Source organism: Babylonia areolata, chromosome 29 (assembly GCF_041734735.1).
Source record: "Babylonia areolata isolate BAREFJ2019XMU chromosome 29, ASM4173473v1, whole genome shotgun sequence".
Lineage (NCBI taxonomy): Eukaryota > Metazoa > Mollusca > Gastropoda > Neogastropoda > Buccinidae > Babylonia > Babylonia areolata.
In genome coordinates this window covers 8543516-8568424 of record NC_134904.1, presented here as the reverse complement: position 1 = coordinate 8568424, position 24909 = coordinate 8543516, and the positions used below count along the sequence as shown (strand labels likewise).

Here is a 24909-nt window from a genome sequence, read left to right as displayed (position 1 = left end):
ATGTGAGCAAGCATTTTATATATGTGAGTATGAGTGCCTGTATGTGTGTGTCATGAATGTGTTTTCATGCAATACACGCTCAGACACTCACTGTTAAGAGCGACAGTTTTTACCTTTTGTTTTTCAAGTGTCAGGACCTGCAATTCTCTTCCCATATTTCTTTCTATGGTTATCTGAACATGTTGGCTGTTGGTTTTTTTGTTGTTTTTTGTTTTGTTTTCCATACACATGTATTCTTTTTTCATATATGTTCATAATAGCATATCATTTCTGAGAGAGTGAGAGAGAAAGTGTATGTATGTATGTGTGTGAAACTTGAAAAAAAGAAGAAAAAAAAAGATGATAAAGCAGACAACTGTACCACAATCAGAAATGATATGTCATACTCTGTCTCTCTCTACTGTATCTCTCTTTCATTGTCTGTCTGTCTCTCTGTCTTTCTCTCAGTCTCTCTCTTTTGAATCTAAATATATATATATAAAATAAACAAAGACAGTAATTTTCTTTTTATTTTTTTTTTAATTGAATGCTGATTAGTAAATGAAAGTGCATAATTCAAGTAAGCATCATATGGAAAGTTTAATGCATTTGCAATAACAACACACACACAAACACACACATACACACATGCACACACACAATCACACACACATGCATACACGTTCTCTCTCCCTCTCTCTTGCCCACTCAGGTTCTTGAATACACAAACTTTCACACAAATAACCATATGATGAAACTGAACCTGAGACTGAAGTTTAATCGTATGTTTCAACATGGTTTATTGTTAGATTGTCTACAGTGAAATTCTGGAAAACAGACATTGAACAATATATACTTAAAAAAAAAATTCTAAGATAAAATTGATGTACAATAAAGTTGTGTTTAGATATCAAATATTCAGTTCTTAACGGATAAATGAAAAATACTTTCTCTAATTCTGTGGAGGAATGTTGTGGCCATCATTGTAATTTGTTGAATAGCAGACGGAACAAATGAGGAGGCAATGTATACCCCAGCATGCCATTGGTCACAGGCATTATGTATCCCATAAGGCATTAGGGGTGCCTGACCAAATCACTCATCAAATGGCTCCATGCATAGACACTAGAATTCGAGATATTTGTGTCTATGCTCCACGTAATTTTAGAACAGTGGTTTTAGATCAGTTGCTTTGGCAGTGGACATCTGATCCAGTGTTCACAGGGGAACAGGGTTCGACATGGTGTTGTGTCCTTAGGAAAGGCATTTTACTCTGATTTTCTTCACTCACCCCTGGTACCTGACCGGTTGGGGAAGATTAAACAGAGGAAAGAGAGGACTGGGCCCCACCTTCCTCAGTGTGCCGAGCCCTTGAGCACATTGCGAATTCTTCTTCTTCTGCGTTCACTCGTATGCACACGAGTGGGCTTTTACGTGTATTACCGTTTTTACCCCGCCATGTAGGCAGCCATACTCCGTTTTCGGGGGTGTGCATGCTGGGTATGTTCTTGTTTCCATAACCCACTGAACGCTGACATGGATTACAGGATCTTTAACGTGCGTATTTGATCTTCTGCTTGCATATACACACGAAGGGGGTTCAGGCACTAGCAGGTCTGCACATATGTTGACCTGGGAGATCGTAAAAATCTCCACCCTTTACCCACCAGGCGCCGTCACCGTGATTCGAACCCGGGACCCTCAGATTGACAGTCCAACGCTTTAACCACTCAGCTATTGCGCCCGTCATTGCGAATTCAATGCACTGAAGGCACTGACCTCAAACTATTTTTTAGACCAGTGGCCGGGATGGCCGTGAAAAATTACCTTTATGTGTTTCCTGTATTTTCTGTTTATTTATGGATCAGTATGTCTTTCGGCCAAAACAGCTGTTTCAGAGATATCATCTTAATGACTGCATCGTTTGTTTTCAGAATGTATTTGTTCAACACACAAGCTGCATGTTTATGGATTGTATTTATAGTACATGATACAAAAAGTATACAGTAACAAAGGGAATTAACACTTAGTGTATACGCCCTGCATGACTTCTTCAATGAGGCCATGTGCGTGCAGCCATCTGCATTATTATTATTATTGTTATTATCATCATTATTATTATTGCCAGTAGTAGCAATAGCAACAAAAATTAATGGTTGTTGAAACATTTATTGCTTACTGTATCATTATGAGCCCTGCTGTGAATTGTCAGTTTGAGTGGAATGTAGAAAAAGTAACTAGTTTAAAAGAAAAGAAAACAACCCTATTTGAAGCAAAACGCTGTCAACAAAGTTTCCTGAGATGATCAGCTGGAAACAGTAATGTAATACATCTTTCTTCATCCGACTGGAAATTAGTTTTCATTCAATGACTCAACTGATCATCACTCACACAACACAGTCACAGTCTCAGTCAACACAAAATAACATGACAAAGGTTGAATTAAGGAAAAAGTAAAATATGTCAAGTTGAATAAAAACATGAAAGTATTAAAACACAGTAAAGCTTGATTTATTGTGTAGTAAAAGAGGTACATTTTAAACATGTATGTATCTTTTAGGAAACACTATATTTCAGAACTAAGAAACACACTATATATAATCATGATAAAAAGCAAGTCCTAAACGGCATGATCTGTACCAAAATCAAAGCATTCATGCATGCAATAAATCACTCTGTTCAAAATAAACCTTTACTTTAAGAAACATTATTCAAGAATAAAAAATCTTTCTACATTTTTTTAAAATGATAAATTCTTAAAATTTCAGATAGATATACAATATTTAATATATTAAAATTTTGAACAAATATGTAAACATCCATTTTTAATGACTCCAAAGACCAGTACTGCAAGTTAAATGTTTAAAAAAAGTAACCAAAACTTCATCTTTTACATTGGTACATATAGCCTATGTTTTATTTACACACACACACACACACACACAAGAAATGGCAGAAATGGATAAAAAAAAAAAATGTGTGCATTGCCTATCATGGCTGGCGGGTGGGGATGGGGTTTTGGGGTTAAGAGAACAGTTTTCACGTGTTGTTCTCGCACGGGAGGCTCTGAACCTGCCGCTTCTCGTTCTCCGCCTGTTGCCTGTTGCAGTCCCAGTAAAGATGGGCACTTTCGACAAAACTCCCTGATTTCTGCCCAACAACCCACCAGTTTTTTTATTATTTTTCTCCCCCTCCACAATACCCTGAGTCAGTGGTCTGGACACTAGTCATTCGGATGAGACGATAAACAGAAGCCGCGTGCGCGGCATGCACTTTATTGCGCTCGTGAAAGAATTTAGCGGGTGCTCGGGTGCAAATGTACGAAAAGTTGGCTCGGGCACGCAAATTTTCTGTCAAGAGTGCCCAGTTGTCACTCAAAAATTGATAGAGGCGAAAGAAAATAAATTAATAAAAAGACACACCAAGAAAGCAAGCTCCAACGCGGTCGATCGAAATGTAAAGTGTCGTCTGCTACAGCTCGCTTCGCGGAGCAGCATCTTTGCGCGTGAATGATCGGATGTTGACATTCATGACACGTTAGTGACGGACGATGCTTCCCATCTTCAGTGTTAAAAGAAAGGCTCCCGAAACTGAGACGAATGCTCAGGATGACAAAAAGAATAAACAGCAGGAATACGAATCAAAGCGCCAGCGTGTGTACGATGAAGCCTGGCAGAAAGACTTTACTTGGCACCCTTGGCACACCGTCGAAACGAAGGAAGATGGCACCCAAGGGGACTCGTGTGTGTACCGTTTCGGAAGGAGACCGAACAGAGGGGAGGTGGAATTGGAAAAGCAAACAATGAACTGGTTGATGGAACAAAAGTGACTACAAGGTTCACACTCGTGAGGCACTCCCAATCTCAAGTGCACAAGCTGTCCGTGGAAAGACAAGACTGAAGCAAGAAAAAAGGTTGTGTCAGAGACAGCAGCAGGGAGAGCTCTGCTCTCTCTCGAGCAAGATGTGGCAGAAAGAGTAAATTAAAGAAGCTAAAAAGAATCACTCATGCGATTGTCAAACTTTCCAGACCATTCACTGACTTCACTTTCACTGTGCCATGTGCATGAAAAACATGGAGTGGACATTGGACAGTTTCAGTTTCAGTAGCTCAAGGAGGCGTCACTGCGTTCGGACAAATCCATATACGCTACACCACATCTGCCAAGCAGATACCTGACCAGCAGCGTAACCCAACGCGCTTAGTCAGGCCTTGAGAAAAAAAAAGAAGAAAAAAGGTGAATAAATAATAGATAAGCTTACATAAATAAATTTTAAAAAATTATAATATAAAAAGGTAGTAGTAATAATAATAATAAAAGAATAATAATAATAATTAATAAATAAATAAATAAGACAACAATGATGATAAATAAGCAAATAAATGTAAAACATGAAGACACACATTCACACATACACCCACACATGCATAACAGGTATGCACCAAACATGCAGTTTCACTGACAGATATGAAAGCACAGTCAAATACATATAAACGTACATGAGCTCCAACACACACACACACACACACACACACACACACACACACACCACACATTACATTGGACAGACGTACGTCACTGACATGGCTTGCAAGATGTTTTGTGCGAGCATTGCTGCAGTTCAGTGAGACAGACACTAAAAGAAAGGCTCAGTGACAACACTACAAGATTCTTCAGTCTAATTCTAGACGGTTCAACAGACAGTGCCCCAAGAGACCAAGAAATAGTGTATGTCAAGTCAGCAGTAGCAGGGGATGTTCGCACCGTGTGCTAAACTAGTCAGTGGTGTACGATGATTGGAAAAAGCTGATGCCCCAGCAATCAGTTGTGAGTGAAGTCAATGCAGCATTCCACGACAACTTTGACATGCCACCAGACCAGTGGTTGCCCAAATTATAACTCAGTCAAATATTTTATTTAATTCTATTACTGATGCTGGCACCCTAAACCACAGTTGGGCACTCAAATGTTTTGTTCAGAGTGCAGCCCGACAGGCACTCAAAAAACAAAGTTAGATTCGAACCCTGACATGTGTGTGTGACTTACGTCTGCCTGATTGACACAGAAAACGAATGATGAGCGCCTACGGGCAGCTGTAAGTCGGCTCTACTCAGGTAGAAACAGTATGATTACACAGACTGACTTCGTTTGCACAAATGAACCCTTATAATATCAAATCATTGCCCACGAAGTACCAAGAGGTTTAAAGTAGTGACGACAACATAACTTATGCCAAGTGTCATCGGTTGTGATGCCACGCCACTGGAGTTGACGTCATAACCAACATCATTTGACGTCATCTGGCGGTATCTCTCTTCTGCGTTTGGGGATTCTGGAAAAATGATAATGGTAATAATTACAACAACAACAACAACAGTGATACTGACATTATATTGAATAATAATGATAATGACATTACTGCTACTTATACTGATACTACTATTTCTGCTCAGTACAGCAGTACTTGATAATCACAAACGGCAGGCCAGAAGAGCAAGTCTGTGTCTCTGTCTATGTGTATGTCTCTGTTTCTCCCTGGAAATGAAAAATTTGCGTCCAAGCAGACACAAAATAAACCAGAATGAAAACGGTTAATCTTTTGCGTATATTTATCTCCTTTGATATATGGCCTGACACTCGCTCCTAATGTCTCCCACGTTGATCAGGTCCTCTTCCCTTTGGCCTGTGACCTTAGGAAAAATGTTCTTTATTCCTCTTTATTCGTTTTTTGAAAATATATTTTTTTCTTCTTTTTATCTTTCTACAGTTAAACACCAGGCACATCACTGTACAGGTCAAATGGTTTGACAGACAGCCTACACTACACACCCACATACAACTGTTTCACTTTATTTTCTCTTTCTCCCCCCCAATTAAGAAGCAAAGGAAGGTGTGAAACAAAAGTGGATCACATATTTACACATCGCATTCATACTTGCTTACAACACAACCAAACCGATCTTGGAGAACAAGCCACCATTCCTACGGAAAATACAGATCAACCGACAGACACAGACACAGACAAATCGGCACAGACAGGGATGGACAGACACAGACAGAACACGAGACAGACAGACGAACAGAAATAGACACAGACAGAGATACCTCTTTACATAATAGAACCCCCCACCCCCACCCCCCTTCCATTCCCCTTCCCCCGCCCCTGTATTCGGCGAGCATGGTCTACAGCTTTTTACTCACATGGATTCTGTTACAAGTTTTGTTTTTCGTTCCTTGGATTAAGTGTGGCGTGAATGACTGGCTTCAAAGCCATTATATTTGTCTCTGCACAAAATTCTGCGGTACAGTATATAAATACGTATCATTATCATCATCTTCATCATTATCATCATTATTATGTTATGATGATGATGCTGATGATGATGATTATTATTCAGATTTAGTTTCAAGGTGTCAGAGCATGTGGACAGATCCATATACGCAACACATCTGTTGTAAAAAAAAAAAAAAAAAAAAAAAAGGAGTGGATTCCTGAACTTCGCAAAAACCCAACGCCGCTGATCAGGCCTCGAGAGCCTTTCCTAGGTTTGTGTGAACTACTGACAGAGCCTTTCCTAGGTTTGTGTGAACTACTGACAGAGCCTTTCCTAGGTTTGTGTGAACTACTGACAGAGCCTATCCTAGGTTTGTGTCAACCATTGACAGAGCCTTTCCTAGGTTTTCGGAAACCACTGACAGAGCCTATCCTAGGTTTGTGTCAACCATTGACAGAGCCTATCCTGGGTTTGTGTGAACCATTGACAGAGTCTTTCCTAGGTTTTTGGAAACCACTGACAGAGCCTATCCTAGGTTTGTGTCAGCCATTGACAGAGCCTTTCCTAGGTTTGCGGAAAACATTGACAGAGCCTTTCCTAGGTTTGCGGAAACCACTGACATGCAATGAAACACAAGAAGAATAAGACAGCCACAGCCAGACACTCACTGTGACGGTGGCAGTGACCACAGGTGTGAGGGCAGTGGGCACGCATGAAGTGGACAAACTCGTCAGTGCAGTGACCCTCCCCTCCCCAGAACTCACAGTGCTCCCCCGTGTCCCGGCACGATGGGCGGTCATCATCTGAAGCATTGGGGATCGATTCACTGATTGGTGCATTCATTGATCAACTATACATTGTGTTGAGGGTGTGTGGAGGGAGAGAAGAAGAGAAAGAGGCAGGGTGTATGGAGGGAGAGAAGAAGAGAAAGAGGCGGGGTGTATGGAGGGAGAGAAGAAGAGAAAGAGGCAGGGTGTATGGAGGGAGAGAAGAACAGATAAAGGCGGGGTGTATGGAGGGAGAGAAGAACAGATAAAGGCAGGGTGTGTGGAGGGAGAGAAGAACAGAAAGAGGCAGGGTGTATGGAGGGAGAGAAGAAGAGAAAGAGGCAGGGTGTATGGAGGGAGAGAAGAAGAGAAAGAGGCAGGGTGTATGGAGGGAGAGAAGAACAGAAATAGGGTGTATGGAGGGAGAGAAGAAGAGAAAGAGGCAGGGTGTATGGAGGGAGAGAAGAACAGAAATAGGGTGTATGGAGGGAGAGAAGAAGAGAAAGAGGCAGGGTGTATGGAGGGAGAGAAGAACAGATAAAGGCAGGGTGGATGGAGGGAGAGAAGAACAGATAAAGGCAGGGTGGATGGAGGGAGAGAAGAACAGATAAAGGCAGGGTGGATGGAGGCAGCCCTGCCAAGCGTACCCTTGTCGCAGAGGGAGCAGGACTGGCGGCAGTAGGCCTGCATGTAGACCCCGTTCTGCTGGTCCACACACTCCCCCCTCTCCGCCCACTCCCCGCACTGCCTGTACTGGTCCCGGCACTCCTCTCCCCCCGTCTACGCCTGTCCACACAGCCACAAACTTCAATGGTCAGTCAGTGGAACACCGCCAGACACGTCACAACAACAACAACAAGGACAACAACAGTAACAATGACAATACAATGGAGTCTCCCGTCGGACCGACGGACGAGTAGGCAGGCAGGCTTATCTGTCGGTATGCGTCCTCATACGGGAGAAGAGGCCGATTCTGGATGCGCAGCACTTCCCACAGGTGTTGCAAGGGGAAAATGTCTCCAGAAGTTGAGCCCTGCTTCCTTCGCTCACGCTTCTCCTTAATGGCCAGAAACAACAATGACAACAATAATGACAACAGACAACAACAACAACAACAACAACAAACCCATCCAACAAACCAACAAGGAAAAACAACAACATGGTTTCAAAACAATTCAACAAATCCTGGTCTCCCCCCAACTCACCATTCATCCCCTTCTTCCCCTCCTCCCATAAACGATAAAACTCAAACGGAACAAGAAAGGCAAGGCCTTCACGACTCACTTGTGATACACTTTAAAAAAATTCCAAGCTTTTCATGTATTGAGTATAATGCATTTACAAAAAATATAAATATAACAGTAAATGCAGTTTGCATATAATTAGGCTTCATTCTTTATTTTTTGTGCCCATCCCAGAAGCGCAATATTGTTTTAAACAAGATGACTGGAAAGAACTGAATTTTTCCTATTTTTATGCCAAATTTGGTGTCAACTGACAAAGTAGTTGCAGAGAAAATGTCAATGTTAAAGTTTACCATGGACACACAGACACAGACACACACGCACACAGACACACACACACACACACACACACACACACAGAGACAACCGAACACCGGGTTAAAACATAGACTCACTTTGTTTACACAAGTGAGTCAAAAATCAATACCCTAACAAAATGCCTGCAATCACCACCAATATGCGTGACGGAAATTCCTACTCCAATTCAACAGTACCCAAGACGGTTTGGGTCTTTGAATATACTGACTTGGTTGGGTGCTCGTTCTGGCTTCAACTCCAGTCTTGGCAGTTGTCGTGGTGCGGGAGTCGCTACCGGAATCGGTTTGCCGTCCGGAACGGGAACATTCCTGCAGGGGGCGGCCCGGACACATGCACTTGCAGTGTTTGTTCATGAACCCTTCAGGGGGACACTTCTCCTTCCCCGCACAGCCCGCTGCAACAACGTTGGTCATAACAGCTACGTGAAACAGCGCCGTCGTCTTAGGTGTTAAGCTATGGGATTAGGTGTTACACTGTGGTCTTGGGTGTCACACTATCGTCTCAGGTGTCACAGTGTGGTATTAGGTGTTACAGTGTCGTCTCAGATATTACAGTATGGTCTAAGGTGACACGGTATCGTCTTAGGTGTTACAGTATGTTCTTAGATATTACAGTAAGGTCTTTGGTGTTATAGTATCGGCTTTGGTGTAACGGTATGGTCTTAGATATTACAGTATGGTCTTAGGTGTTACTGTACTGTAAGTTCTTAGATATTACAGTATGGTCTTAGGTGTCACGGTACCGTCTTAGGTGTTACAGAAGGGTCTTAGATATTACAGTATGGTCTTTTGGTGTTACAGTGTCGTCTTAGATATTACAGTATGGTCAAAGTTGTCACAATATCGTCTTAGGGGTTACAGTATGGTTTTAGATATTACATTATGGTCTTAGGCGTCACAGTACTGTCTTGGGTGTTACAGAGTGGTCTTAGATATTACAGTATGGTCTCAGGTGTTAGAGTGTCGTCTTAGATGTTACAGTATGGTCTCAGGTGTAACAGTATAGTCTTAGGTGTTACAGTATGGTTTTAGATATTACAATATGGTTTTAGGTGTTACAGTATGGTCTTAGGTGTCACAGTATAGTCTTCGGTGTTACAATATGGTTTTAGATATTACAATATCGTCTTAGGTGTTACAGTATGGTTTTAGATATTACAATATGGTTTTAGGTGTTACAGCATGGTCTTAGGTGTCACAGTATCGCCTTCGGTGTTACAATATGGTCTTAGATATTACAGTATGGTATTGCTGTTATACCAAGATGGTGGTCTTAGGTGTTGTAACATGCTGGTCTTTGGTGATATAGCGTGATAGTGGTCTAAGTGTTACAGCATGATGGTCTTAGGTGTTACAGAATCCTAGTCTCTGTCGTTGCAGTACGATGTTTTTACGTGTTACAGCGAAATGGTGGTCTTCGGTGTTACAGTAATGTAATACGTGTGTGTGTGTGTGTGTGTGTGTGTGTGTGTGTGTGATACACTTAAACGTTGGCATTGTTCCCGGCTTCTACAAGTATACTTGGCAGGATGGTAGGTATGAACTAGGGCCCTTGAAGTCATTTCATTTCTGATTGTGATGGTAAACAGGGTGATAGGCCAAAGATTAGGGTAATGTTTTGGCAAAATGCGGAGGGGGGGGGGGGGTGTTGATAGAGATCATACTTTATTTCCAACGTATTTAAAATTGTTACTGTTCACGGGTACAGCACGATCTCTGAGGACATTCAAAATCAGAGGTTAAAGGTCAGTGTCAGCCTCCTACTACCCCCTGATCCCACTCTCTGTCATAACATGCCGCTCTGTGTGTGCGTGCGTGTGCGGGGGGGGGGGGGGGGGGGGGGGGGGGGGGGGGCACACGACACACAATACAGCGTCATCACCTTCATTATCTCCCTGTCAGAGAGATTCATTTCGCTGCAGTAGTTCAAGTCCCGTGTACTGTCTTTTTTTATTTATCATTATTATTGTTACTACTACTACTACTTTTTTTTATATTATAATTATTATTTATTTATGTACACTTATAGTTGACTTCATCAAGTTTTTGCGCCTTATACATATTATTAGTAGTGGTAGTAGTTATTTTTTTAATGTATTTATCTATTATTTATTCACCCCCTTTTTTTTTCTTCTTTTTTTTTCTCTCAAGGCCTGACTAAGCGCGTTGGGTTACGCTGCTGGTCAGGCATCTGTGCTTGGCAGATGTGGTGTAGCGTATATGGATTTGTCCGAACGCAGTGACGCCTCCTTGAGCTATTGAAACTGAAACTGAAACTGTCCGTGATTTTTACTCCGACCTTCCACCAGAATTTGAGCGGTGGTCTGGGCGCTAGACATTCGAATGCGTCGATGGACCGAGGTCCTGTGTTCAGCACGCCCTTGGCGCACGTAAAAAAAAAACAACAACCAAAAAACCCACGGCGACAAAAGGGATTTTCTTGGCAAAATGCTGTGGGGAAAAAAACCCCACCGTTGAAGCAAATACAAATGTAGGAAAAACAAACAAACAAACAAACAGCAACAAAAAAAAAAACAACACGAAAAGAGCAAACAACAGGGTGGGGCTGTACTATAGCGACACACTCTTGCCCGTAAGAACAATCTGAAATTCACACAGATAAATCTGTTGTGACAAAATTAAAACAATACAGTGCAATAAAATACAACAGAATACGTTGGAAAATAACACAGCCCAACTCAATACACAGTACGATGCGACACATCACATCACAACACAATACGATACACAATACGATACGACACAACACAATATACAATACGATGCGACACAACACAACACAATTCAATACAATACGATACGACATACTGACACAATATACAATATGATGCAACACAACACAACACAATTCAATACAGTACGACACAACACAACACAATGCAATACAATACGATACAACGCAATACAATACGACACAACACAATACAATACACGATACGATGCGACGCAACACAATACAATATGATGCGACACAACACATCACAATACAATACAATACGACACAACACAATACAATACACGATACGATGCGACGCAACACAACACAATGCAATACAATACGATACGACGCAACACAATACAATATGATGCGACACAACACATCACAATACAATACAATACGACACAACAGCGTACAATGCAATACGACACAACACAACACAATATGACACAACACAACACAACACAACACACAATACGATGCGACACAACACAATGCAGTACAACACAATATAAGACAATACAATACAATGCAGTAGAACACAACACAACACAACACAATGCAACGCAACGCAACGCAACGCAACACACCCCTCAGTTTGCACTGACCGTCACATTGATAGAGGACGTTGGCCAGTTTGATGTCCAGAAAGCTGAGGTCACGTGACGTGCCGATGACGTCCTGGTAGCTGGCATCCCTGGTCCGGATGGTTGGCCTTCCGTTCACCGAAAAGGCCTGCAACGTGCAGCACAGTGGTACCTGTCTACCTGTCTGCTCACATCACGTGCAGCCCAGTGCTACCTGTCTGCCTGTCTGGTCACGTCACGTGCAGTACAGTGCTACCTGTCTGCTCACGTCACGTACAGCACAGTGCTACCTGTCTGGTCACGTCACGTGCAGTACAGTGCTACCTGTCTGCTCACGTCACGTACAGCACAGTGCTACCTGTCTGGTCACGTCACGTGCAGTACAGTGCTACCTGTCTGGTCACGTCACGTGCAGTACAGTGCTACCTGTCTGGTCACGTCACGCGCAGTACAGTGCTACCTGTCTGCTCACGTCACGTACAGCACAGTGCTACCTGTCTGGTCACGTCACGTACAGCACAGTGCTACCTGTCTTGTCACGTCACGTGCAGTACAGTGCTACCTGTCTGGTCACGTCACGTGCAGTACAGTGCTACCTGTCTTGTCACGTCACGTACAGCACAGTGCTACCTGTCTGGTCACGTCACGTACAGCACAGTGCTACCTGTCTGCTCACGTCACATACAGCACAGTGCTACCTGTCTTGTCACGTCACGTACAGCACAGTGCTACCTGTCTTGTCACGTCACGTGCAGTACAGTGCTACCTGTCTGGTCACGTCACGTGCAGTACAGTGCTACCTGTCTGGTCACGTCACGTACAGCACAGTGCTACCTGTCTGGTCACGTCATGTGCAGCACAGTGCTACCTGTCTGGTCACGTCATGTGCAGCACAGTGCTACCTGTCTGGTCACGTCACGTGCAGTACAGTGCTACCTGTCTGGTCACGTCACATGCAGTGCAGTGTCACCTGTCTACCTGTTTGGTCACCTACTGTGCTGGTAAGGTGGTCCTATCTAGTCACTGTGTTTGTAAGGTGGTCCTATCTCGTCACAGTGTTTGTAAGGTGGTCCTGTTTTGTCACAGTGTTAGTAAGGTGGTCCTTTTTTGTCACAGTGTTAGTAAGGTGGTCCTGTCTAGTCACGTGAAATGTTTGTAAGGTGGTCCTGTTTAGTCATGTGCAGTGTTTGTAAGGTGGGCATGTGTAGTCACGTGCAGTGTTTGTAAGGTGGTCCTTTTTTGTCACAGTGTTAGTAAGGTGGTCCTGTTTTGTCACAGTGTTAGTAAGGTGGTCCTGTTTTGTCACAGTGTTTGTAAGGTGGTCCTGTTTTGTCACAGTGTTAGTAAGGTGGTCCTGTCTGGTCACAGTGTTTGTAAGGTGGTCCTGTGTAGTCACGTGCAGTGTTTGTAAGGTGGGTCTGTGTAGTCACGTGCAGTGTTAGTAAGGTGGGCCTGTGTAGTCACGTGCAGTGTTTGTAAGGTGGTCCTGTTTTGTCACAGTGTTAGTAAGGTGGTCCTGTTTTGTCACAGTGTTTGTAAGGTGGTCCTGTTTTGTCACAGTGTTAGTAAGGTGGTCCTGTCTGGTCACAGTGTTTGTAAGGTGGGCCTGTGTAGTCACGTGCAGTGTTTGTAAGGTGGTCCTGTTTAGTCACGTGCAGTGTTTGTAAGGTGGTCCTGTCTGGTCACAGTGTTGGTAAGGCGGTCCTGTCTGGTCACAGTGTTTGTAAGGTGGTCCTGTCTGGTCACAGTGTTGGTAAGGCGGTCCTGTCTGGTCACAGTGTTTGTAAGGTGGTCCTGCCTACCTCAAAGTTACCTACTTCTCGTTAAAGATCATTCTTATATTTCCGTATACCTCCTAGTCACCATTTTGTTATTCTCTCCTTCACTGTTTAACACCCCAGGGCGAGGTAAAACATAAACACGTACATTTGCTTATCTCAATAAAAGGTAATGGTAATAAAAGGCCATAGCCTTTTATAGCAAAATCGGGGCAGTGAAATAACATCCACTGTGTCCAGGGATCGGCAAAGGGGGGCGGGATCCAGTCATCTCCATCCTTTTTTTTTTTTAATCTTTCTTTTTTTTCTTTTACCTTCCCCGACCAAAGTGAGGTACCCATTCACACCTGGGTGGAGTCAGTGAGTGAGGAAAATCGGAATAAAGCCCCTTTCCCCAAGAATACAACACCATGCCGAAACAGCGCCTCCAAAAAATCTGGTCGCCAGATGAAAGCTGGATCATAAAGTCCAACGCCTGAGCAGAATTCCGCCGCAGCAGGGAATATCTCAATGCCCTGGCTAAAGGAAAGGAAATTTCGTTTCGTTTCGCCGCGGCTTACCCTGGCGCCGTAGTGCATGATGCTGAGGTAATCATAGGGCAGGTCGTGGGTGTTGAGGAAGTCGGGGCTGTACTTCTTGAAGTTGTAGAGGAGCTGAGGCGGGATGTTCTCCTTCATGATGGTCACGTACCGGTCACGGTCAGGCCGGGTCTGCTCGTGCTGGAAGCCGACCGCGTGGCCCACCTCGTGCAGAACCACTGATTTCTGACAGCCAGGAGGGAAGCAGACAGCGTGTCAGTGTGGCAGCCAGGAGGGAAGGAGACAGCGTGTCAGTGTGGCAGTCAGGAGGAAAGAGACAGTGTGTCAGTGTGGCAGTCAGGAGGAAAGAGACAGTGTGTCAGTGTGGCAGTCAGGAGGAAAGAGACAGTGTGTCAGCGTGACAGGAGGAAAGAGACAGTATGACAGGAAAGAGACAGTGTGTAAGCGTGACAGGAGGATAGAGACAGTGTGACAGGAAAGAGACAGTGTGTCAGCGTGACAGGAGGAAAGAGACAGTGTGACAGGAAAGAGACAGCATGCAGTCAGGAGGAAAGAGACAGCATGACAGGAAAGAGACAGTGTGTCAGCGTGACAGGAGGAAAGAGACAGCATGACAGGAAAGAGACAGCATGCAGTCAGGAGGAAAGAGACAGCATGACAGGAAAGAGACAGTGTGTCAGCGTGACAGGAGGAAAGAGACAGTGTGACAGGAAAGAGACAGCGTGCAGTCAGGAGGAAAGAGACAGCATGACAGGAAAGAGACAGTGTGTCAGCGTGACAGGAGGAAAGAGACAGCATGCAGTCAGGAGAAAAGAGACAGTGTGACAGGAAAGAGACAGTGTGACAGGAAAGAGACAGTGTGTCAGCGTGACAGGAGGAAAGAGACAGTATGACAGGAAAGAGACAGTGTGACAGGAAAGAGACAGTGTGACAGGAAAGAGACAGTGTGTCAGCATGACAGGAGGAAAGAGACAGTATGACAGGAAAGAGACAGTGTGTCAGCGTGACAGGAGGAAAGAGACAGTGTGACAGGAAAGAGACAGTGTGACAGGAAAAAGACAGCATGACAGGAAAGAGACAGTGTGTCAGCGTGACAGGAGGAAAGAGACAGTATGACAGGAAAGAGAGTGTGACAGGAAAGAGACAGTGTCAGCATGACAGGAGGAAAGAGACAGTATGACAGGAAAGAGACAGCGTGACAGTCAGGAGGAAAGAGTTCTATGTGGAACAGTATTCAAGAAAGTTGATAAACCACGGCACTTTTTTCAAGGTCTGTTATGTGGAACAGTATTCAACAAAGTTGATAAACCACGGCACTTTTTTCAAGGTCTGTTATGAGGAACAGTATTCAACAAAGTTGATAAACCACGGCATTGTTTTCAGGGTCTGTTATGAGGAACAGCATTCAACAAAGTTGATAAACCACGGCACTTTTTTCAAGGTCTGTTATGTGGAACAGCATTCAACAAAGTTGATAAACCACGGCATTGTTTTCAGGGTCTGTTGTGTAGAACAGTATTCAACAAAGTTGATAAACCACGGCATTGCTTTCAGGGTGTTATGTGGAACAGTATTCAACAAAGTTGATAAACCACGGCATTGTTTTCAGGGTCTGCTCTACGTCAGTAGCCTTCATGTCCCGCAGGGGACTGCAGCAGACACTGTGTGACGGCTTACCGTGCGACAGCCTGGAGCCAGTCCCACCTGCTGTGTCTCCCCGGCCTTGCCCACGTTGGAGTAACACCTGCACACACACACACACGCGCACACGCAAGCACACACGCACGCACACGTACACACACACTTTCAAAAGAAACCCGTGACAACAGGCATGATATTCATGTGACTTTGTTGCTTTCTGTTGTAAAATGACAATTTTACATTTGTAGCAAACACGATAAACATTCACATCACTGATACCAAGCAACACTGATGTCAGATGGGGGTTGGGGGTGGGGGAGATAGGCTCTGAGATGCACACACACACACACACACGCACACAGAGAGAGAGAGAGAGCATCACTGGTCAGACTATGACACTGAAGAGTGTCAAATCAATAAAAGGTGCACCTATAGTTTTCTTCCAGCTACTTTTTAAAATTTATTTTATTTTATTTTTAGGCTACTCACCACAAATTTAAGTCAGTGTGAACTGTGGAATATCAGGCCCATGAAAGCATGACAATCCATATCATGAACTGAACAAACCCTGAACTGACATATTTCCTAAACTGACAAACATCCTCAACTGATTCATATCCTAAACCGCGTGAGAATTTCCTGCAATGCGAAAATGGCAGAATAGATCCTTCTCCCTCCCTCCTCCCCCCACCCCCATCCCCCTCATCCTCACCCCCAGGATTCTTTAGTGCCTGTTCCGAGCGGCAGATCAACACAGACAGACAGACAGACGGACGACCTGACAACAAGGGCAGTCACAAAGTAACCTACCCATTGCCAGGGGCAAACTGAATCTTGTCGCGATGAGAGTGATCGGCCTTGACGAAACGAAGGCAGGTGTGTGTCTGCCACTGGTCCAGGGCTTGCTGGATCTGTATCTTATCGTCACGTGCTGTCACACACACACACACACACACAGAGTCACTGATCTGATCTGCGAACGTACGCCAACAGCCCCTATTTGACAATCGAAGGAAAACATTTTTACATAATGATCAGACTCATGAATTGATTTTCATCAGTTTGAGAAACTAGATTCTCCAGATCTGAAAAGAAGAGAGAAAGAAGGAGAAGAAAGAAAGATTCCATACAGAAACTCTGCTCGTGCATTAGTCACCGAGAGACAGAGACAGAGAGAGAGGGAGGGGGGGGAGGGAGAGAAAGAGGAAGGGAGGGAACGGCAGTGGGCGTTGTTTCAGTCGCTGCACTGTACTCACAGAAATCACCGTGGGGGTGATATTCCCACGGGATCACTCCTCCAGGCCACCGGAAGACCTCGCTACGTATTGCTTTCCGGCGAGACCTTCCGCTGTCGTGGGGTTTCCCCGATCGATCTTGTCTGAAACACACACACACACACACACACACACACACACACACACTCGTCAGCTATTTCCCGTGAAATTTGATAACAAAGTAGAGAAGGAACGTTCACTGTTCGTCAAAAGAAGTGAGACTGAAGACAGGTCCAACACGACACACCCATCCACCTATCCACCCACCCACACCCCCATACACACATTCACACTGACACGCATGTACACACACACACAAGCACGTACGCATGCACGCACACATACACATAAGATATTTCTCGTGAAATAAATTAAACTGAAGAATGAATGTTCACTGTATGTCAACAGACGCAAGATGGGAGACCTACCACACACACACACACACACACACACACACACATGATAGTTGTTGTTTTTTCTTTTTCTTGGGATTGTGCACTCCTGATGTGATGGGCCAGAGGCCTGACAATCAAAACATTTTTTTTTACTTTGACTTTCACGCAAAGACACAGACACAATCTCTCTCTCTCTCTCTCTCACACACACACACACACACACACACACACACACACACACACACACACACACACACACACACTCACAGGACACGTGCCCACTGCTGGGGGGTGAAGACCATGTCCAGCTCAACCCTGACGTCTGGGGGCGGTCCGTGATCATTGGGGGGAGGCATGGCGAACATGGCCACTGGCACAGCAATACACAGCTATGATCAGTGATATGTACATTGTCCCTGTCAACACACAGCTATGATCAGTGATATGTACATTGTCCCTGTCAATACATAGCTATGATCAGTGATTATGTACATTGTCCCTGCCAATACACAGCTATGATCAGTGATACGTACATTGTCTGTGTCAATACACAGCTATGATCAGTGATATGTACACTGTTCCTGTCAATACATAGCTATGATCAGTGATTATGTACATTGTCCCTATCAATACATAGCTATGATCAGTGATATGTACATTGTCCCTGTCAACACACAGCTATGATCAGTGATATGTACATTGTCCCTGTCAATACACAGCTATGATCAGTGATATGTACATTGTCCCTGTCAATACACAGCTATGATCAGTGATATGTACATTGTCCCTGTCAAAGCCAGCGTTCAGCGGGCTGGGGACACTGAAACATGCCCTGCATGCCCACAAGAGCACACCTTTTCTACGTTGACATTATCATTTCCTGGCTTACTCATACACTCTACCACTCTCTCTCTCTCTCTCTCGCCGAGGGAGTGGGTGAGAGAGAGAGAGAGAGAGAGAGAGAGAGAGAGAGAGAGAGAGAGCGGGGGATATCAACTTGCAAGTTCGCGTGTCCAGGAAGAGGATAATTTTCGGCTGACGTCCACAACAGTATCCGTCCGTGCCCCCAATCCCTAACCACCTCCCCCCCTCCTCGCCCCCAACCACCCCCTTCCCCCCCCCCTCCCCCCCCTCCCCCCACATGCACACTCTCGTCACCACCGCCTCCCCAAGCCAGGATCCACGGTGGAGCGGTGGCCTAGTGGTCACATCCAGGGACCGCGAATCTTCCTCCCTCCTCACCCCTCCACCAGACCTTGAGTGGTGGTGTGGGTGCTAGTCGTTGGGAGGAGACGAGGTCCCAATGGGAGAGCAGCCCGAATTTCCCCACAGAGAAATAGAATGTGATAAAGAGTAATACAGTAGGATACATCCTACCCACCCCCCGCCCCCGCCCCCCGAGACCCTCCCCCCCCCCTCCCACACTGTGTTTCCTTACATGTCTGAGCAGCGTCAGAAATGAGTTGGTCCATTGTCCGCTCCCTTGCTGCCGTGAACGTCAACACCTGCAATCAGTCAATCAATCCGTCAATCAATCTGTTAATCAACCAGTTAAACAATCTGTCAATCAATCTACATGATCAATTTGTCCACCAACCATCAATCAATCTGTTAATCAGTCTGTCAAACAATCAGTCAACCAACCAGTCAACCAATCAGTCAATTGATCAGCAGCATTCAGACCCTCACAGTGTACAGCACGAAGTGACCTGAAGTACCAGACCCTCACAGTGTACAGCACGAAGTGACCTGAAGTACCAGACCCTCACAGTGTACAGCACGAAGTGACCTGAAGTACCAGACCCTCACAGTGTACAGCACGAAGTGACCTGAAGTACCAGACCCTCACAGTGTACAACACAAAGTGACCTGAAGTACCAGACCCTCACAGTGTACAACACAAAGTGACCTGAAGTACCAGACCCTCACAGTGTACAGCACGAAGTGACCTGAAGTACCAGACCCTCACGGTGTACAGCACGAAGTGACCTGAAGTACCAGACCCTCACAGTGTACAGCACGAAGTGACATAAAGTACGAGACCCTCACAGTGTACAACATGAAGTGACCTGAAGTACCAGACCCTCACAGTGTACAACACAAAGTGACCTGAAGTACCAGACCCTCACAGTGTACAGCACGAAGTGACCTTAAGTACCAGACTCTCACAGTGTACAACACGAAGTGATCTGAAGTACCAGACCCTCACAGTGTACAACATGAAGTGACCTGAAGTACCAGACCCTCACGGTGTACAGCACGAAGTGACCTGAAGTACCAGACCCTCACAGTGTACAGCACGAAGTGACCTGAAGTACCAGACCCTCACAGTGTACAGCACGAAGTGACTTGAAGTACCAGACCGTCACAGTGTACAACACGAAGTGATATGAAGTACCAGACCCTCACAGTGTACAACATGAAGTGACCTGAAGTACCAGACCTTCACAGTGTACAGCACGAAGTACCAGACCCCCACAGTGTAAAAAGACAGTACAATACTCTACTGGCTTCCAGTTTGAAAAACAAAAGAATTTCTTTTTCAAAGAGCGTGCGTGCGTGCGCACGGCGTGCGCGCATGTAATGTGTGTGATTTTCGACTCTGTGTGTGTGTGTGTGTGTGCGTGCTTGTGTGCGTATATATATATATATATATATATATATATATATATATATATATATATATATATATATATATATATATATATGTGTGTGTGTGTGTGTGTGTGAAGCAGAAGCAGTTGTAGGCTGGTAGTTGTAGCAGTAAAGTATCCTAAAGTCTTACGTCTTTCCACTCTTAGCAATGTGTGTGTGTGTCACGGTGTGTGTGTGTGTGTGTGTGTGTGTGTGTGTGTGTGTGTGTGTGTGTGTATGTGTGTGTGTGAGAGACAGAGAGAGAGAGACAGAGAGAGAGAGACTGAGAGAATGCGAATGGTTTATTCCTCAGGCCATGGCCCCTCATGAAGGGGTAAGTGAACAAATACTATCACAAAACATTCAAGAACAAAATCCGATTTCAACAAAATATCACTTGAAACTGTGAGAAACAAGAGTTCGTGACATACTACGAGATCACAACTGAAAAATTTTTAAAGTGTAACGACATAAAATACACAGGGCTGCGGTGCATGCTGGGAGGTCCAGCACCCAACGACGTAGGCTGGACGTTGGTCACTTGACGACGTAGGCTGGACGTTGGTCACTTGACGACGTAGGCTGGACGTTGGTCTCTTGACGACGTAGGCTGGACGTTGGTCTCTTGACGACGTAGGCTGGACGTTGGTCTCTTGACCTACAGCACTGCTTGGGTGGCGATCCTCGCTCGCGGGCAGCCTATCGCGAAATTTTCCCTTGTTATACAAGACTCGGTGGAAGAGAGAGTATTGCAAATACCCATACGTGTAAGCCATTGCACTCAGATGGTGCAGAAATCTAAGTTTTCCAAGATGAGAGAGAGAGGGGCGGGGGGGTGGAGAGAAGGGTGAAGAGGGGGGGGGGGGGGTCCGGTTGGAGGAGGGGGGGTCGGGTGGGGGGGGGGGGAGAGACAGGGAGATGCCGACATTTATTTCAAGCTGTCAGAGGTTTCAGTTGCAGTCCGTTGTTGTGGCAGTGACGTCATTTCCGGTGACTCACTGGCAGCCCACAGGACTACGTGGCCAACAGTGACAGCGACACGGAAGGGACGGAACCAGGACAATAAACACCGCTTATCTCTTCTGTCCATCTGCTTCCCTAACAACGATCCACCTCCTAACCCTCCACCCCCCTACAGCCACACACACACACAAACACACACACACACACGCACGCACATGCACGCACACACACACACACACACACACACACTGTATCTTCCGATAGTGTGCCTTGCAGTTACTCTTCCTTCACATCGTTCTCACAGTCCACCGACCGCACAGGGCCTTACCACCACTACGCAACTCAATAAACAAGTCACACACACCCCTCCCCCCTCCACACACACACGCTTGTGCGCGCGCAAACACACGCACACACACACACGCGCTCGCAAACACATACACACACACACACACACACACACATATACATATACATATTCTCCTTCCCATGACAACTCATTCAATACACACCACAACCTCTTTAGACTTTTTCTTATAATATACTTTTCCTCTGATACATAACATGTACTTTTTTTATTTTTTTTTTTTTTTACACTACTATTTACATGCATTCCCTTTCCTTTATACACTACTTTACTCCTTTCCGTCTAAAAACACTTGTAGTGAATAGACGTTAAACTGAAGAAACACACACACACACACACACACACACACACACACACACACACACAGGTGGATCCACAGAATGCAGACACGGGAAGGAGTGCCTTAATCAATCATGCAGAGAGGAATGTTGTTGGGTTCAGTTCAAAGGATATGAGCGAGGGACTGTGACGGACAGAGAGAAAACAAAAGAAAGAAAAGAAAAAGGCGGCGCAAATTGAATGGTTACAGCTGAATAACTAACAGCGATCTCCCATGCGGATGTTTGTAATTAAGGCAGTATGGCGACTGCAGGGCAGCGAAGAAGAAGAAGAATTTGAAGAAGGAAAAGAAGAAGAAGAAGATCACAAAACATAGGTAAAATGCGGACAGTACCACCATCACACACTACGAGGACTGGAGGTGAGGGGTGGGGGGTGGTGGCTGGAGGGGGAGAGGGGGTTGCTGGGGGTGGGGGGGAGGGGGGGGGGGGTAGGTGTGTGATGACCGCTATCTTATCTGTACTGCATGACAAAGTTGAGGCAGTGCCCGGTAGGATAAAAAAAAAAAGAAGAAAACAACCTCATCATCTTCATGGGCATTAGGTGCCAGAAAGTTCCTCTCTTTGTTTGGTTCTGCCTTTTTCTTTCTTTTTTTTATTTTTTCTCCTTCACTTTTTGTCTGCTTTTTCTGCCTTCCCAATCCAGCCCCCTTTCTCTATGCCCAGCAAGCCTCGACACGTTTCTTCTCTCCCTTTTACGCAGTCTGTGATGCGCTATCTCAGTTCGCTGTCGTGGTCTGCCGATGATTTGGTAGTGAGATTGTGAACGCTGGGAGCGGCAGTTTTATTCGCCTGCATGAAATAGTGTGTGTGTGTGTGTGTGTGTGTGTGTGTGTGTGTGTTTGTGTGTGTGTGTGTCTGTGTGTGTGTGTGTGTGTGTTCGAAGTTGTCTTTTTCCTTTTTCTTAAAAAAATGTTTGTAATCTGGGGATTTGTACTTGTATTTCTCTCTCTCTCTCTCTCTTTTTTTTGTTTTGTTTTTTTTTGTTTTTTTGGTCACAACAGGTTTCTCTGTGTGAAATTGGGGTTGTTCTCCCCATGGAGAGCGTGTCGCTACACTGAGAGCGCCACACATTTTTTTGTATTTTTTTTTTCCTACATGCAGTTTTATTTGTTTTTCCTATCGAAGTGGATTTTTGTACAGAATTTTGCCAGGGACAACCCTTTTGTTGCCGTGGGTTCTGTTTTACGTGCGCGAAGTGCATACTGCACACGGGACCTCGGTTTATCGTCTCACCCGAATGACTAGCGTCCAGACCACTGCTCAAGGTCTAGTGGAGGGGGAGAAAATACTGGCGACTGTGCTGTGATTCGAACAAGTGTGCTCAGATTCTCTCGCTTCCTAGGCGGGCACGTTACCTCTAGGCCATCACTCCATGACGCCTTAAGTATAGCCTTGTCTTATTTGCCTTAAGGAGTTCAATGGTAAAGATGTCATGGCAGGAACTGTTTTGTTTCGCAGCCGGTGTTCTTTGTCTGACTTAAGTGGTTTGAAAGTGCTATATATAGGATTCATTCATTCATTCATTCATTCTTCTTCTTCTCCCTCTTCTTCTTCTTCCGGCTTCGTATTAATAGTAGTAGTAGTAGTAGTAGCAGTAGTAGCAGCAGCACAGCAGTAGTAATAGTAGTAGTTGTAGTAGTAATAGTAGCAGTAGCAGCAGCAGCAGTAGTAGTAGTAGTTGTTGTTATAGTAGTTGCAGTAGTGGTTCCTGGTCACAGTGAAGGCCAGCCGGTGTCTCCACTGAAGAGGAAGTAAGTGAGGAAACACAGTCTATGTCACGGGCTTCACGGATGTGTGTGTGTGCGCGTGCGTGTGTGTGTGTGTGTGTGTGTGTGTGTGTGCGCGCGCGCGCGTTTGTGTTAAGTCAGTGAGTGAGTGAGTGAGTAAGTCAGTCAGTGAGTGAGTATGTAAGTAAGTAAATCAGTCAGTCAGTTAGTAAGTCAGTCAGTACGTAATTAAGTAAGTGGGTGAATAAATGAGTGAGTGAGTGAGTATTTCCAAAGTAGGAATTCTGTGTCCCGTCATACTGACGAACTGGTTATTGACGAACCAAGCTAAAGTGGTTTTTTTTTTTTCATCTCTACACGCTATCATTTAAAAAAAAAAAACAACCCAAAAGAATCTAAATCAGGAGAGTTATATGGTGAGTTAGTGGGAACAGGACAGACTGAGGCGGAATCAAAGATGAATACTTGAAACGGAGAGAAGCAGAGTTCAGTAATCGGCGTCAAGGGTGCCGTTAACCTCGAACATTGCCGTTATCCTCGAAAAACCGTTGAACTGTACGAACTGAATGTCTAATTAAAGAGGAATCAATGTAGAACTGACCGGTATACCTTTTCTGTTATCAAAGTTAATATAAACGCGACGAAACAGAGCGAAAATGATAATGAATTTAAAAAAAGAAAGAAAAAGAAACCTCAGCCCAGACTTCCAAGAGAAAATGGGCACTCCCAGCTGGCACCGCGTACCCCAGCTGACACCGCGTCACTCGGCAGGAAATCAGATAATTTGATAATCAGTTTATTTATCTATTTACCTTATTTTCCTTCATTTAGATTATTGTATTTTCCCTCAGGGCCTAAACTGATCTGAACTTTTCTGAGTGCAGAACGACGTCTAAATTTACTTTACACTGATCTTCTCTTGAATGGATCTCGTCATTCACTGTAACAGATGAGAATCTGAACTATCGCCTCCATGAAATGTTTTAGAACGAGTGCTGACGACAAAGACTATTGCATCGGCACTTTACGTCACTGGGCTGAGGGCTGAGCTGGGGGGGGGGGGGATCCGTTGTTATTTCTCTCTGCAAGTTAAGATAACAGCAGTTTGAGGATAACGTCACCACAACATGGTGTTCATCAACAGCCACGAGCCATGCGCACGACAAAAGAACTCAATTTCTTAAACACATGTCGATGTGATTCTGTTCATGCCGATCAGAGAGAAACTGAAGATGATGCAAATAAATCAGTTACACCGGAGAAAAAACAAGTTTTCATCCATTAAAAAAAAAAAATCGTTTCTATTGTATTTGTTTGATTTTATTCTCTGAATTATTTTTG

At 44.7% G+C, this 24909-nt stretch overlaps 1 protein-coding gene across 1 annotated transcript in view; it reads right to left on the bottom strand.

Annotated features, from left to right (window-relative positions):
* Positions 1-535: 535 nt before the first annotated feature.
* The window catches only part of LOC143275058 (protein SpAN-like), a 27212-nt gene continuing 2838 nt past the window's right edge, over positions 536-24909 (bottom strand). The window contains exons 2-12 of the mRNA XM_076579120.1: positions 18975-19041; positions 17804-17906; positions 17124-17245; positions 16678-16798; positions 15904-15970; positions 14248-14451; positions 11931-12057; positions 8760-8977; positions 7669-7801; positions 6923-7057; positions 536-5311 (exon numbers count right to left, since the gene is read on the bottom strand). Of these exons, the coding sequence (XP_076435235.1) occupies positions 5157-5311; positions 6923-7057; positions 7669-7801; positions 8760-8977; positions 11931-12057; positions 14248-14451; positions 15904-15970; positions 16678-16798; positions 17124-17245; positions 17804-17906; positions 18975-19041 (1452 nt within the window). The 3' untranslated portion in view covers positions 536-5156. The remainder of the gene's footprint in view (positions 5312-6922; positions 7058-7668; positions 7802-8759; positions 8978-11930; positions 12058-14247; positions 14452-15903; positions 15971-16677; positions 16799-17123; positions 17246-17803; positions 17907-18974; positions 19042-24909) is intronic.